At 32.7% G+C, this 16,939-nt stretch overlaps 2 protein-coding genes across 2 annotated transcripts in view; one reads left to right on the top strand and one right to left on the bottom strand.

Annotated features, from left to right (window-relative positions):
- The window catches only part of atp13a1 (ATPase 13A1), a 52,265-nt gene extending 40,266 nt beyond the window's left edge, over window positions 1-11,999 (bottom strand). Inside the window, exons 1-5 of the mRNA NM_001001403.2 lie at window positions 11,568-11,999; window positions 11,291-11,380; window positions 9,360-9,623; window positions 2,830-2,985; window positions 494-563 (exon numbers count right to left, since the gene is read on the bottom strand). Coding sequence (NP_001001403.2) covers window positions 494-563; window positions 2,830-2,985; window positions 9,360-9,623; window positions 11,291-11,380; window positions 11,568-11,888 — 901 coding nt within the window. The 5' untranslated portion in view covers window positions 11,889-11,999. The remainder of the gene's footprint in view (window positions 1-493; window positions 564-2,829; window positions 2,986-9,359; window positions 9,624-11,290; window positions 11,381-11,567) is intronic.
- An 804-nt stretch (window positions 12,000-12,803) lies between these two features.
- Window positions 12,804-16,445, top strand: chchd5 (coiled-coil-helix-coiled-coil-helix domain containing 5). Its single transcript, XM_001334662.9, has 4 exons — window positions 12,804-12,904; window positions 13,157-13,297; window positions 16,039-16,190; window positions 16,277-16,445. Coding segments are annotated over exons 1-4 (321 nt in total). The 5' UTR covers window positions 12,804-12,902; the 3' UTR covers window positions 16,303-16,445.
- The last annotated feature ends 494 nt before the right edge of the window (window positions 16,446-16,939 follow it).

The raw sequence follows: 16,939 nt of genomic DNA, 5'->3' as shown, positions 1-16,939 counted from the left end.
TTCCTCCTGAAGAAAAAAATATTAGATAAAATACTGTGAAAGTTCCTCTGTTAAACATCATTTGGGAAATATATATATATATATATATATATATATATATATATATATATATATATATATATATATATATATATATGTATATATATATATATATATATATATATATATATATATAAATAAATAAATAAATAAATAGAATAAAAACCATTTACAGAGAAGTGAAAATTTTTGACTTTAACTGATAATCGATTTGAATAATTGTGATTACAATTTTGACCAAAATAATCGTGAATCAAGCAGCCCTACTATGTCATTTTAAATTCTAGCAAATCTTTCAACAAAAAATTGCTCAGTGTAACTGATTTTTTGTTTCTGCCATTTCAGTAAGCATGTGTTATTGCATAAAAAAGCAAATATATTCATATATTTAAGCACTTCTCTAGTGTACAAGTACTTGTTTTGTGGCCATTACAGCTGATTTCACGAAACTTACCAACTGAGACGATGTCTCCAGGCACCAGCTCATCACTGGATATAGGCCTCCATTTTCTGTTTCGATAAACCTGTTACAAACAAAAAGAGCTCAAATTATAAAGTCTTACTCTAATGTCTAGCTGTTTAGTAAGCAGTGAATGTGAATTGTGAATTTCCAGCATCATTTAGTAATAGGCAACAAATACTGAAGGGAAAGCTAAAGTATGAATTGTTCTTATGTAATTTCAAACAATATCATTTAGAGTTTGTTTTAGGTGATAAAAATATTGAACTCTGATTTTCTCACCCTATTATGGTAACAAAACATCTATATAACATGTTTGTATAACAGTTATTACATAAACTACAATTACCACGTATTACAGGAATCATATTCTTTGAGCACCAACCTTCGATTTACTTCATTATAACTATATACTCCCAATACTCCCTTTCTTGCTATGCATGAAAGGTTTGCTTATGTTACTAAATCATAAACATCACAGAGAGCATGATTAACTGACCAATCAGAGGCAAAACCTGCATTATGTACTTTTTAAGGAACATTTTACTAAGAGTTCGTAGACAACATGACAGGCATTTAAAGGTGGACACGGCAGGATCAAAAGTGACTATTCCTTTTCTTATATATTTAGCATTCTGGTCTGGCTCCAGAAGCCAATTAAATTTTATGTGTGTTGCAATGGAGAAAAAAGTAAATAACAATAAAAAAATTATAATTTTTTAAACATTTTAAATAGTAAAAAAAAAAATTACTTTTGTATTTTTGCCTGAACTGTGATATACAGCATACATCTCTCTATATTTATTACATTCATTTTTTTTACTTGTTATTTATTCATTCATTTTCTTTTCTTTTCCCTTTATTAACCTGGGATCGCCACAGCGGAATGAACCGCCAACTTATCAAGCACATTTTTATGCAGCGGATGCCCTTTTAGCCACAACCCATCTCAGGAAAACATTCACACACACTTACTCCCACTCACACTCTACGGACAATTTAGCCTACCCAATTCACCTGTACTACATGTCTTTGCACTGTGAGGGAAACCAGAGCACCCGAATGCAGGGAGAACATGCAAACTCCACACAGAAACGCAAACTGACCCAGTTGAGGCTCGAACCAGCGACCATCTTGCTGCGAGGTAACAGCACTCCCTACTACGCCACTGCGTCGCCTACTTGTTATTTATTCATTTATTTTTTATTCTATATACAGCATACATCTCTAATCTTTCATATTTTTAATTAACTTAATTAATTCCTTACATTTCTATAGCGTTTTCTGAACAATCAAAGCACTTTACACAGTTTTGGGTGGAATCTGCTCATCTTCAACCAGTGTGCCGCATCCACCTGGATGACATGACGGCAGCCATATTGCGCCAGACCGTCCACCACACACACAAGCTGATTGGTGGAGAGAAGACAGGGTGATGAAGCCAATTATAATATGGGAATGGTTAGGAGGCCAAGATAGACAGAGGCCAGTGAGCAAATTTGGCCAAGATGCCGGGGTTAAGACGGCACTTACTAAGCAGTATAGTCACCATCAATATACTGGGGCGTTAGGACCCACACAGACCACGGATTGAATGCCCCCTGCTGGTCTCACTAACACCACTTCCAACAGCAACCTAGCTTTCCCATGTGGTCTCCCATCCAGCTACTGACCGGGCGTAGTCCCGCTTAGCTTCAGTGAGCAACCATGTAAGAGTTGCAGTGAGCTAGCTGCCGGCTATATTTTGGTTTAATTTTTATTTATTTATTAGTATTTCATGATATCTTGTCCAATATCTTCAAGCTTATTATTAAGTTATATAAAAAATAATATAAAGGCTATAAAACAAATACAGTGAAAGCATAACCATTTAGGCTCTGCTACACATTGTGTGCAAAAAATGGTTTAAAGCCATGACAACATTGCACAGAAGAGCAATTCACCAAGTTAATTTGAGTACAATAATCCCTTTACAGTAACTGCAATAAAAAAACACACTTAATTTTAATATTCTACATATGCCACATTTACTTTCTGACAATTTGTAAATCATTTTGGATAAAAGCATCTGCTAAATGAATTTTTATGCATGCATGCAGGTATGTGTAAGTGTATATATAAATTAGTTTGATTATCTGAAACATTAAAGTGTGACAAACATGTACAAATATATATATATATATATATATATATATACACACACACGCATACATACTATATCAGTAAGGGGGCAAACACTTTTTCACACCATGGTATATACATAAATATATAGAAAAAGTTAAACTCATTTCACGCTGCCTAAAACTACAGATAATCTAAAACTGAGTCACCTGGATCATGTAAGGCTTGTTCCCCATTCTGCGGATTTCAGACATGTTCCTCATCTGCTGCTGCACCAGTGACGCTTCAAAGGCCACCAGCATAAAGAGCGTGAAGACACTGTAGTACCAGTACTCGTCCAAACACCACAGACCAACACAAAACACCTGCAGACCAACAGAAACAAACAGATCATATGAAACACACAACATATGACTCAAATCTAGATCTAGATTATATATCTGATGCAGAACCACTGCCAGGAGCTACATGTATTTACAGTAAACTTCAACACAGAGCTGGCTAGTGGTGCAATGGATCACATATCACAATGGTTCAGATCACATTATGGTTTTTTAGTAAAGGATTGGACCATTTTTAGGGTCAGCCAAAAAGGGATGAGACGAATGTAATGTTTGCTTTCCATTTATTACAAAAACTGTACTGCAAGTAGGCATGGGACGATAACCGTTTTCAAGGTATACCGCGATTTGGAAAAGTCAATGTTTTAAAACCATCAAAATTTTCTGTAATATCGTTCCTAAGGTACGATTTTTTTATATACTTTGTTTTTTTTAGGACAACAGTATCTCCAGCAGAAAAGATATCCAAATATGCAGTTTTAAATTTAAACAAATGAAGACAGCAGATGTCAATGATTCATTTAAATTATTAAGCCTGACATGTTTACTGCTGCAAAATATTTTAAATCTTTCAAAAAATAAAATATATTGTTTTTAAAGGGATTTTTTGTTGTTGTTTTTAACCCAGACATTTAAAAATAATTTATTTCAGAGCAGTAATCGCAATACCGTGAAACTGTGATATTTTTATCCAAGGTTATCATACAGTCAGATTCTTATACCGGCCCATGCCTAACTGCAAGAAACTTTTGGTTTGAACAAACAGAACTTAGAAGCTGTAACTTTATTAAAAATAAAATAAAGAAATAATCAGCTGAATAAAAATAAACTGAAAAATTCACTTTTACTACTGTTGCTGCTGATAACACTAAATATAGAAATCTAACATTATAATTTGGACAATCCATATTTATTTTAGTCTCATTTTCAATAAATGATTCAGTTATTCACTCACAAACTTCATGCTTCATTGCTAGAGGTGTCATTTTTGAAGAATTATTCAGTGGCATATTTTTCATGGCTGGCTGTTGCCACCTTTTAGTTAAATCATGTAATTTCTGCCAACTTTAATTTTTGAGTGTCAATTTAAGTGTATATGATTGTGATTTTATTCTTTATCATAAATATCAGTGGTCTTATCTAAACTATAAACCGTCATACCAGAACTTCTGCATTTTTGACTGTTCAACTTTATAACTAACTTAAAAGACTAAAGACTGCATCTTCTTCTTGATTTTTGCTTTTTCAAATTTGAATGCAGCGATTCAAAGGATTAATAAACATATCCAAATCAGCACAATTTAGAATTTGTTGTGTGGGTGTTGAGATCCTGATCTTTTAATGATTAATGGTGCAGCTAACACTGAATGCAATAAAGCAGGCTAAACAAGTAGTGACAGAAAAAACCTTTAATAACCTAAGAAACCCACCACATCCTGAATAACCTATCACAACTTCTTCCATTATCATTATATTTTACAAGAAAGCTAAAATGATTTCATACATGTGATTTGAATGACGTGAGCTTTTCTTTGTTATAAATTTAGAATTAATCTAAGAGTAAAAAAAAACGTATAAATCTGTTGGCCATTTGTATTCTGAACCATGGGTTGTGATCCGTAAGAATCCCTAAAGCTCATAAATTACAATGACAAAACATGACAAAATTGGCAGTCAGTAATAAAATCTCTTAGATTGACACAATTTTTATTTCTACTATTGGATTACATTTAAATTACTTTTGTACCAAACATCCTTATTTGATACTATGTAATAAAGTGGGGTAATCTATTCTTTTGACATAAAGTCCGTTCTTTATGACTGACTCTTTTGTTTATATTCTTTTATTCTTCATTTATTTATTTTATTTAATCATATGACAATTAGTCATTTATCTACTTACCATTTTATTGATCATTAGTTAATGATTTGATTACTATTGACTAATATTTGTCATTTGATTATGTTTAATATTATTACAATTTTCCTATAATCATTGCTTTATTATTAGTTCCATTTTACATACTGTTATAATCTTAATACTGTGTGGATTCAAGTGACACTTGTTTTCCAGAATGAGAGAAAAGAATGTCTCCATTTCAAGGTCTGTATTGTCTCTAGGCAATGTTGTGGAAGCAGTAATTCTCTATTGCTGTTGTTTGTATTATAATAACACATGTTGGATTTATCCTGGTCAGATGAAGTCTGAGCACTGAATCATACACAACTAAGGTTATTCAATAAAATAATATAAAACATAATCAAATGACAAATAATATGAAATCATTAACTAATGATGAATAAAATGATATAATGATAATCAGACAAATGACTAATGTTCATATTATTAAATGAAGAATAAATGAATATAAACAAATGAAAACAATACACAAATGAACGGTTGTTTTCTTGAAACAACACACACATACGCTTGCTGCAAGATTCTCAGACCCTTAGTTAGATTCTACAGTCATAAAGACTGGATTTTTATACGTCAAAATAGTATCCTACTTCAATATAGGTGATTTCAAAACAGGGTGCTTGGCACAAAAGTAATCCAAATTTAATCCAAAAGTAGTCCGATTACTTTACTAAAAATTGTGGTGATCTAAGAACTGATATTACTGACTGCAAATTCTGTCACGTTTTTTGTCATTACAATTCATGAGTGATAGTTTAGTGATAGTACAATTCAATTGGTAGTTGAATACTGGTAAACAAGTTTGGGTATTCATCGGATCTGCTGGCTTGCTGTCTGGATACCCAGAGAAACAGACATTTTCTGACAGGATCTGCTTTCCGGAGCTAGATCTTATTTATTCGGCATGGAGAGTGTGATCTAACATGATCAACAAGTGCCTCAATGGCTTCTTTTTAAAGTGCAATGTATTGTCAGTTAATAAGTTAAAAACACTAACACTAATATACCTTGCTGCTTGTGTTTGCTAATAGTAAAACTGAATGAAATAAATGTCACACCACATTTTTCTAAAATTAAGTACATTTAGAAAATTGAAACATTATAAAACACAATATCGAAGAACATATTTCAAATCTAAACTAATCGAAGTAAAAAATATTTTATCTAACAATACACCAGACATAAATATGACTATTAATAAAAAACTACTTTCTATAGTGATTCCACACACTAAAATGACATTACTATAGTAATTTGAATGTTTGAGTTTAATGCCATGCCAGCTTCAACTGCTATTTTCAAAAAAGTATAATTCAGCTCTAAATTACATTAAGCTTCTACAATTGATTTTTGCTAAAAACTCCAAAACTGTATTTAGATCAACAGTGTTCAAAATCACTTCAAAAGGATGAAGTGAATAAAGTATGTTTCTCACAGAATTAAAGCCAACACAATCTAATAAAAAAACATGCTTTAAAGTAGTTAAAGTAAATACTATAGTATTTTTGAACCATACAATAGTAAATAATTTGAATGAATCTGCTGTGGTATTTATAGCTGCTGTAACACAACAAGTAAAGCAATAAATAAAATTACCCAATACTGTAATTTTCTACAATTATGGTATATTATACTATAATGCAGAATACACCACAGTTTACTGTACTAAAACTATAATATGATGACCAACTAAACTTCTCTGACCACATTTCTAGAACTGCTCGATCGTGCAGATTTGCACTCTATAACATCAGAAAGATCCGACCCTTCTTATCTGAACATGCAGCTCAACTCCTTGTTCAAGCTCTTGTTCTCTCCAAACTGGATTACTGCAACTCTCTACTAGCTGGGCTTCCAGCTAACTCTATCAAGCCTCTTCAACTGCTCCAGAATGCAGCAGCACGAGTTGTCTTCAATGAACCTAAACGAGCACATGTCACTCCGCTGCTAGTCCGTTTGCACTGGCTGCCAGTTGCTGCTCGCATCAAATTCAAAACTCTGATGTTTGCCTACAAAGTGACTTCTGGCCTAGCACCTTCTTATCTGCACTCACTTCTGCAGATCTATGTGCCCTCCAGAAACTTGCGTTCTGTGAATGAACGTCGCCTCGTGGTTCCATCCCAAAGAGGGAAAAAATCACTTTCGCGAACGCTCACGCTCAATCTGCCCAGTTGGTGGAATGAACTCCCTAACTGCATCAGAACAGCAGAGTCACTCGCTATTTTCAAGAAACGACTAAAAACTCAACTATTTAGTCTCCACTTCACTTCCTAAGCTGCAATTGCCTCTTTGAATATCACACTAATTGTACAAAAAAAAAAAAAAAAAAAAAAAAAAAAAAAAAAAAAAAAAAAAAAAACTACTAACACTTCCCTTCTTAGACTTTACAGACCTGAAACTTGCCTTTAGTACTTATTCATTGTTGCTCTTAGTTGTGTAAATTGCTTCCTTGTCCTCATTTGTAAGTCGCTTTGGATAAAAGCGTCTGCTAAATGACTAAATGTAAATGTAAATGTAATATTACAATATTTATTAGTTAATAAGTTGCTGAAGTTTGTCCTGCGTGCTTGCGTTTTTTTTTAGTTACTTCTTTGGTTTGGTGCGTTAATCTGATCGTTACTATTATTCAAAAGAAGGTAATGATTCGCACTCATTGCTTCATACTGTTTTTATTTTTACTTTTTCTCACATTTTACGGGTGATAACAGACAAACAGACGTTTCGGCACAAAGCCTTCCTCAGTGTGTTAGTTAATAAGTTGACAATCATTAATACAACAGCATCTGTAGCACTGATTATTATAGTGTAATATACTATAATAATATTATAATAGCATTGTAAATCTTATAATTGTGTTATAAATACTATAATTAATACAGTGAAATATAATTTTACTATTTAGTGGTTCAAAAACACGTGCATTTACCTTAAGCTGATTTAGTCTTTTTTTATGTGATTCTTGCTGTTGTTCATCGAAAACATGAATCACCACAAACTAATTTATTAGTTTATTATGAAAATTACTTATTATTAATAGCATAAAAGTAAAAAAAGAAAAAAATAGAAGAATCAATGAATTGTCAACAATGTACTGCTATTAATTAATAATAATAATATATAGTCCACAAAAACTATTTCCATTTAAAAGGAGAATTTTCAAAAGTAGTTTAGTCTAGTTGTTTGTTTATTTATTGTCACATCAGCAACCTGTAACTATTTCAGGGCAAGATCAATACACATAAACAATACATGATCAGAACAACTTCATAGTTCATTTAGAGATGAACAAATATAGAAATAGAAATCAATAGAAACATAAATATAGAAATAGAAATAAATAAATAAATACAAATTCACAAAAATGGTATATTAAAACATAAATATAGTTTACTTTAATTACACGTATACTTGATTTTTGGACTTTCATTAAATAATTCAGATTCAACATACAGTTGAAGTCAAAATTATTCGCCCTGCTGTGAATTCTGGAGAAAATCTTATTTGTTTTCTAAGGCAGTTTTTATTTATTTTTTAACCATTTTAAGGTCAATATTATTAGCCCTTTTAAGCCCACTATTTTTACCTACTGTTTACAAAACAAACCATCATTATACAATGATTTGCCTTAACTTGCTTAATTCATGGTTTCTGCAGGTTTCAGCAAGTTAAATTTAAGAATGAATGAAATTTTAAACTAATACAGGATTAAACGCTAGGAATTTTTTTTAATGGCCCATAGAAAAAAGATCTTTATTTGCACAATCAAACTTTTTTAACAATTTAATACTATAAATTATAAATTATTTTAATTAAATAATTAAAATTTTAATTTTAGTTAACTCTAAGCCAAAATATTTTACATTTTGTGTGAAAACAACCAAGCTGTAGTTGTATATATGCCCTTTTTTAACATAACTTTTCTTAAAGTAAAAAGTAATTATAATAAACTAAATGTATGCAAAACAGTCTGTTCAGGTCCTCAACAGTAAATACATAGAGACTTTTAAACAAATGTTATTGCAAGAAAAATAATTAAACTACAACGGTAAATAGAGTTCAAAATCCCATTGTTATTGAGATGGATTATTGGTGATTGAATGGGTGCTGGCCCGATTGGGTTTGTCCTGTTTAAAAAGATTTAAGACCTACAACACAATATTTCTGTAAATTTAAGACTATTTAAGACCTAACATTTTTTTTATATTAAAGACATTTTAGGACCTCGCAGAAACCCAGTTAATTAGCCTAGTTAAGCCTTTGAATGTCACTTTAAGCTGAATATTAGTAAATATCTAGCAAAATATTATGCAATGTCATCATATGTTAGTGGGAAAAATATACAGGGGGCTAATATTTCAGGTGGGATAATATTTCTGACTTCAACTGTAATCCAGCTTATTATTTCTATTGCACATGCCATCAATCCAGTATAAAAAGCTTGATGGTAAATATCCACTAAACCACAAATGTACAGTACCTGGAAGACAAAGAAGGGTGCTGTGGCTCTCTCCTTGAAGAGCTCCAGGAAGTCCGGCACCACCATTTCTGCACGGTTGGTGCCATATCGCTTCTCCGCGGCCCGCAACTGAACCTCCTCCTGATAGCCTCTCCAGTTCTGGAAATGGCTCATGGGAAAGCTGATGGGAAACGCCACCGGCAGAAACTGCTTCTTCTCCTCGCCGTCGTACACATAACAGATCTTCTGGAACTCAAAGGACAGGATTTCTGCTCCATCCTCATCCTACCAAGAGAAAATAGGAAACGGTTTTTGATCTCGTATGATCTACAATCATGTATATAAGCCATGGCCCAGTATAAGTTTCAGACATTATAATAACCTTGGATAAAAATACCACAGTTTCATGGTATTGTGATTACTGTTCTAAAAAAAGTTCTTTTTAAATGTCTGGGTAAAAAACAACTTTATTCCACTTTATTATTATATTTTTCATAAATTGTAACAGTAAACATGTCAGGCTAAATAATAAACTTAAATCATTGACTTCTGCTGTCTTCATTAGTTTCAAAAACACAGATTTCTTTACAGCACATTTTAGAAAAGCACATTAAAAAAACCTTACATATACCTTAGGAACGATATAACAGAAAATGTAAGCGGTTATAAAAAGCTGACTTTTCCAAACCACGGTAAATCTTGAAACCGGTTATCGTCCCATGCCTAATGTATACATGCATTTCTGTACTAAAAGTGCATTTAATAACTTTTGTTAACTAAATTTAAAAAACAAATCACAAAAAAAACCACATGTATAATATATTTGTATGGAATTTGATAATTATGTACCCTCTTCCCTTTTTTTATTATCGCTTTTTGTTTATTTTTCTCTTTTCTTATTGAATCCTTGTTAAGAAATGTGAAGGGATTTTGTTTTATAATTTATAATGAATCTGTACATACAGATTCTTGTTAATGAAACAAAACAAAAAAAAAAAAAGGTAAAAAATTTGTGCTGCACAATATATCGTTTGAGCATCGATATCACAATGTGTACGTCCGCAATAGTCACATCGCAACATATGTAATGTTGAGTTAGGATTATAGAGGACCAGGAACCACAGGTCAAAACACATGAGATTTGTGAAGACTCTGCAGAAGTTAAGCATAATAGAGTAAAAGTTAATTATCCTCACGTGTTTTTAAGGCCTGTGACTATGTAAGCATTTTAATAGAGCAGTTTAATAAAGAGTTTAATAAAGATTCCTTTTATTGAACAATTTATATGATGAAGTCTATGCATTGTTAATTTACATCTGATTATTCAATTTCCTTAACCGAATACTGTTAAACCATAAATCACTGTTTATTTCACTTTAATACTTGCTCCATTGTGTTTATGACTGTATTTTGTTAATTGTACTGTATGTATATAATAAATTACATAAAATATATTTATATTTCACTCCCCTATAAAATCATCCCAATCAATCTAAAGTCTTTGCAAAAAAAGTAATTAAGGTCATTTGGTGAATTTATATCCCAATGTATTTTATTATATACATCACAATATATATCGCAGATAATAAAATATTGCAATGTCACTTTCACAAACACTTTCATAATGACTTATGAGATACTTAGTTCCTATTATCAATTTGTATATACATAGTTTTAACATATATTTGTATAATTGTCTAAATAAACAAGGGCATAAGTCTGCATCCCATGACTGAGATTTTAAACACATCCATTCCATCCTTACATAAACGTAACATTATATTATTTCAAATATTTCTATCTTTGTATACAAGACAAATTGCAGGTAACTTAAAGATGTATCTCATTTGGTGCCAGAAAAACCCCTAAAATAAAACATTAAAGAACATTAAATATTACTAACACAAGATACAGTGGATCGTTTTCCGTAACAAATTAGCTTATTATCTCACCTTATCCCTCAGAAGAGGCACTAATTCTGCTGAGCCATTATTGGGTGTTGGTATAACTTTTGCAAATGTGGCTTTGGCTGGATCAGACTCCTGTTAGAGACATAATTTCATAATCACAGTCAACTTTTACATTGAGAATCTGCCAAACATATGTTAGACATTATCACCGAAACAGACCCGTAAATAAAACCAATCACTAAAAATGTGTAATTCCGTCAAAACACCGTTTCTGTTTAACGTTTACATAAAGCAAACATGTTTTATTTGTCATTTTCACCTTCGAGCAGGTGAGCAGGCAGTGCGCGTGCACGGACCAGTATCCAGAAAGCACCGTCAGGACGTGCGCGATCCCGAGAGCTGCGAGAGCCAGCAGTCCGGCCTCAACGTACTCCGCTGCCCCGTAAACACCAAACCACGTATATAAACAGGCCGGGTAGAGGATGAGGAACGGGAAGACCGTCCCGTGCAGCACGCGTGGCCTGCGGCTGTGGAGAGACACTGCTCTCACCAGGTCGTCGCTCGGCGCGCGCGTCCGCGTCCCCGCCGGCCCATCAACGCCGTCTGCGGCCATATTTGCCCCCTTTTTAGCTTCATCCATTCTTCCTCCTACTCTCCACCTCCTCCTTGCAGGCGCGGGTGGTAAAAAGGCAGCTTTGCACCGGCCTGTTGTCTGCCCACTCCACAGATTTCTGAAAAATTTCAGACACACACACGACAGCTTCCGCGTACGCAAGCACGTACGCCGGTGACGCAGTATCCGGTCCATGTCGTTGCCTGGAAATTTTTTTCGAAATGATTTTAAGATTTTTTATTTATTTATGACATGTCAAAATATAAATAAACACCAGTGGATACACAAATTTGTGCACATTTTTTATCTAAATTATACCATGAAAAAATAAATGCGACATTTATCTATAATTATTTGTGAATATGTACTTCTCTTAGTTACATTGCATTTATTTGTAGTCATTACAGAACTCTATTCATTTATTTACGAATTTATTTGTTTATTTTAATAATGTTTAAAAAAATTTAATATATTAATATGAAACACTTATAAGTTATATATTAATACATTTACATATTTATGAATTATGTAATATTTTTTATTTGTTCGTTTAAAATTATTAATGCATTTATTAGCTTGCAATCAAATTTGTATCTGTTTCTTTGTTTTATTGCATGGTTTTACTTATCTTAATAAATTGTTTGTATGTTAATTATTAATCTTATTAATTTATGATTTATTTTATATTTTTATGCATTAAACATTTATATATATTAAATATTCATTTGTACATTTATTTATACATTTATTTGTTATTATCTAAGTTTGTAAACTTTTTTCATACATTTCCACGGTCCCCATAAGCGCATAAAAGTGACGAAAAAAATTAAGTGCAAAGATAAATTAATTTATTAAAGTCACGCCCATTCTTTCAACCTCCCAACAGAAACCACCAATAGGACCACGGTAAGTGTAAAAATGGACCAATCACATTCCTCCGGCGGGAGCGTGGACGTTTCCCTGAACATGTGCGTGCGTGATATTCGGCTTAACCTTCATTCATTCACTACTAGAAGCGGCTGAAAATCAAAGGAGTTCAACATGTGAGTAAACAGCTGTGACCTACAGCTGTGTGTTTAATCGCTTATTCGACATGATGTGTGATAAATCTATCCTTCTTTACGCTTCAACACGACTACAAAAGCCAGAGACCAAGCTAAACTTTATTAGCTAAATGAACTAGCATTACATGAACCGCAATGTTTATACGGTCGTGCTGTTTGTTCTTGACCGCTGTTGATGTCGTATTGTAGTCTGCATGTAATATAGCGTAATAAAATCTCTTTTACTGTCAGGGAAGCAGCAATGGCCATCACGACCAAATTCTGCCAGAAGGAGCTGGAGGAGTACGGCGGATGCGTGGTATCCAATCCCACATCCTGGCAGGAGAAATGTCAGGAGCTGAAGCTGAGGGTCGCGCACTGCACATCCTCACAGTATGTGCACAGACAGACACACATCACATACATGCTGAACATCAGCAGCAGCAGCAGGCTTTCAGACTCAAGCTTTCAGTTTGGAATAAAGTGATAGTTCACCTCATGAATGAATATTGTCATCATAATAGTTCTCATTACTGATTGTTTAATAATTCTTAGTCACAGAAGACATCATAAAACTAGACCACAAAGCTGAAGAAACACACACATCACGGATGTGCACATCACATACGTACTGTTCATCACCAGCAGCATCATGCTTTCAGTCTCAAGCTTTCAGTTTAAAATAAAGTAATTGTTCAACCTTTAAATTATAATAGTTTTCATAAGGCAACAAAGCTGAAGTAACACACACACACACACTTATACATATATTCATATTATAATGTTTGGGGTTCGAAGAACAAAGAAATTTATTTGTTTTCAGCTTTGTTGTCTGTTGTTTTATGATGACCGCACACGGTTTATTCCACCACACAGGATGAAAATGCCAAAAACCATAATAATATTTAATGTTCTTCTTTATCAGTCTGACAGCTGTGCTAGTGAAGGTAAAATCTGAGACAGAATGTTGCAAATTATTTAATATATTTTAGTTTTCATTTCTTAAAGTTGTATTAGGTTAAATAAAATATTAAATGTACAATGTTTTGGCTATTTGTGTATGTTTTATTCATACGTTGCTGGGTATGAAATATTAAATATTAAGTAGAAAACAGCATATTTTATGTCACAAATCTTTACATTAATAATGCTTTTTAAACATCAAAATAAATAAATTAAACATGCAATTATGCATTAAATACATTTCCCCCCACATACAAAACGTGTGACATGCTAAAAATGTTAATAATAGTGAAAAAAAGATTATATATATATACAGTGCTCAGCATAAGTACACCCCAGTTAGAAATTTCATATTTTTATCCACCGAACATCTCATGAGTAGGGCCAGACCAAATCTTTTTTTTTGCCATTTCTGCAGAGAATTTAGGTAAAAGTCTGCGGATTTCAGCGGAATTATTTTGGGAGTATCATAACTAAAACCTTTTAAATGAATTAAAAAAATAATATATTTTTTAACTTTTATTTAATGTTTAAAATGCAATTCCAATTAGATTAACTTTGTTTGGTAAATAAAGCAAGTTTGTCATATAATATATCTAGTTAAAGACAGAAAATAATACTGTGCAAACTGCATTGTACATACATTTTTACATTAGTCAATAATATTACTGCAATTATCTGCGGAAAATCTCCAGATTTATGCACGCACAGATTCTGGGTGGGCCTACTCATGAGTTGCCAAACATCTTTAGAAATTGAAAGATAATACATTAAAATTCAAGCAAAATATTGGAAAAAAATTATAGACAAAAAGAAAGAAAATTTACAAAAAGAAAAAATAGACCCTTTCACATTTCCGGGTTTCTTAGTAGCGGAAGTTGTCATAGTAAAAGGGAGAATACCACAAATAATTTTTTACAATCCCATTTGCTCAAATAATAAAAGAAAATCTCCGCAATGATGTTATCAGGTCTTTCAGAAATGGGAAAAAAGTAGTGCGAGACTGATGATGGCAGCCAAAGGAGAAAATAATGTCAAATGTACTATCCTGTTCCATAGACGCTGCATTAGAAATGCCTCGCTAGTTTTTTTGTAACTTGAAGCAAAGATGATATACTATATACAGTTGAAGTCAGAATTATTAGCCCCCTCAATAAAGGTTCTTGATATTTTTCCCAAGCATAAATTGGAGCTACTAATTTTTTGACTGTTATTGTAAACTATTTTGTTAGATATCTCCATTTGGCTTCAGTGTTCACCAAACTAATGCATTTGCACAAATATAATATTGTTTATATATTATAAAATAGATAGCTTCCAATAAAAAATATTAATTTCAATGAAGGATTTGTGAAGGGTATACTTATACATTTGAAGTCAGAATTATTAATCCCCCTTTTGAATTATTTTTTCTTTTTTAAATATTTCCCAAACGATCTTTAACGGAGCAAAGAAATTTTCACAGCATGTCTGATAATATTTTTTTCATTTGGAGAAAGTCTTGTTTGTTTTATTTCGGCTAGAAAAAAAGGTAGTCTCCAGAACAAACCATCATTATACAATAACTTGCCAGATTACCCTAACCTGCTAGTTAACATAATTAACCCATTTAAGCCTTTAAATGTAAGCCTTTAAGCTGTATAGAAGTGTCTTGAAAAATATCTAGTCAAATATTATTAACTTTCATCAAGACAAAGATAAAATAAATCAGTTATTAAAGATGAGTTATTAATACTATTATGTTTAGAAATGTGTTGAAAAAATCTTCTCTCCGTTAAACAGAAATTGGGGGACAAAATAAACAGGCGGGCTAATAATTCTGACTTCCAACGGTGTATGCTGAGCATCACTGTAAAGATAGATAGATAGATAGATAGATAGATAGATAGATAGATAGATAGATTTGTTATTTTTATTTTTTAAATGAGTAGAACTCAGAATAACTATGTATTTTAATAATTACATAAACATTTATGCTCCACGCCACATCTTTAACCCATATCTACTTCAGAAACACAAACATGTTTCTGAATAAAATTCCTAAAAGCTCACATGACAGTTTTCCCTACAGTGTCTGACAGAAAAGCTAAATCAGGAACTAAGCAGTTTATTTACCCAGTTGAATGTGTAAATCAGTCTGTTTGTGACGTTGTTGTTGTTTGTTGCTGCAGCCCGGTGATCAGGAAGATCCGCTCAGACTGTGGGAGTGAGTTCTCTGTGTTCGAGCGCTGTCTGCAGGAGAACCAGAGCTCAGCAGAAGCCTGTCAGTCTCACCTCTCACGGTTCCTGACCTGCGTCGAGACCGTCGACCTCTCTGGAGTTGGTGAGAACTGACCCGTGTGTGTGTTCTTATCATGTCCAAAATCTGCAGCTTGAAGTGATAATGAATGAACAACTTTCTTCCGACAGCACACGCTACGCCTCAGCCCTCATAGACGGGTTCTGTCTGATGAGGAACACAGGTGATTTACGCTCAGTACTGGGAAGAAATGGGTTATGGAAAAGTCTGAAGAAGTGCCACACACACACACACACACACACACACACACACACACACACACACACACACACACACACACACACACAAAACAAGAACTTAATATTTTGCTAACCTTTAGTTTTTCTTAAACTGTATAATGTGTTTTTGTTTTCTTCTTTTTTTGTTTGTTGGACGTTTTCACACTATTTATGAGATGAATCATTTTTAAAATGTTTCCATGATATTAAAAACACAGTTGCAATAAAAAAATAATATATTTTTAAAAAAAATCTCTCTGCCCTTTTTAAGATTGTGTGTCCTGTTTTAGCAGCGTTTTGGTTCACTGTTGAATCGATAAATCCCAAAGTGTTTATTCACTAAAATGAAATTCTGCTGTGAGAATGCACAGAGGACTTATGTAATGTAAAATGTAACATGCTCTTCTTTCTTTGGTTTTCTTATTATACTTTTTTTTCCCTACAAAGGGATTTCAAGTATCAAAACAAGAAAAGTAGGATACAACTGTACAACTTTACCCCCCCCCCCCCCCACCCATAAATTTTAAATATGTCTCCTAAAAGAATAAAATTAAA

This window comes from Danio rerio, chromosome 3 (genome assembly GCF_049306965.1).
Source record: "Danio rerio strain Tuebingen ecotype United States chromosome 3, GRCz12tu, whole genome shotgun sequence".
In the NCBI taxonomy this organism is placed as follows: Eukaryota; Metazoa; Chordata; class Actinopteri; order Cypriniformes; family Danionidae; genus Danio; species Danio rerio.
The sequence above is the reverse complement of the archived record's forward strand: the minus strand, read 5'-3'. Positions and strand labels throughout refer to the sequence as shown.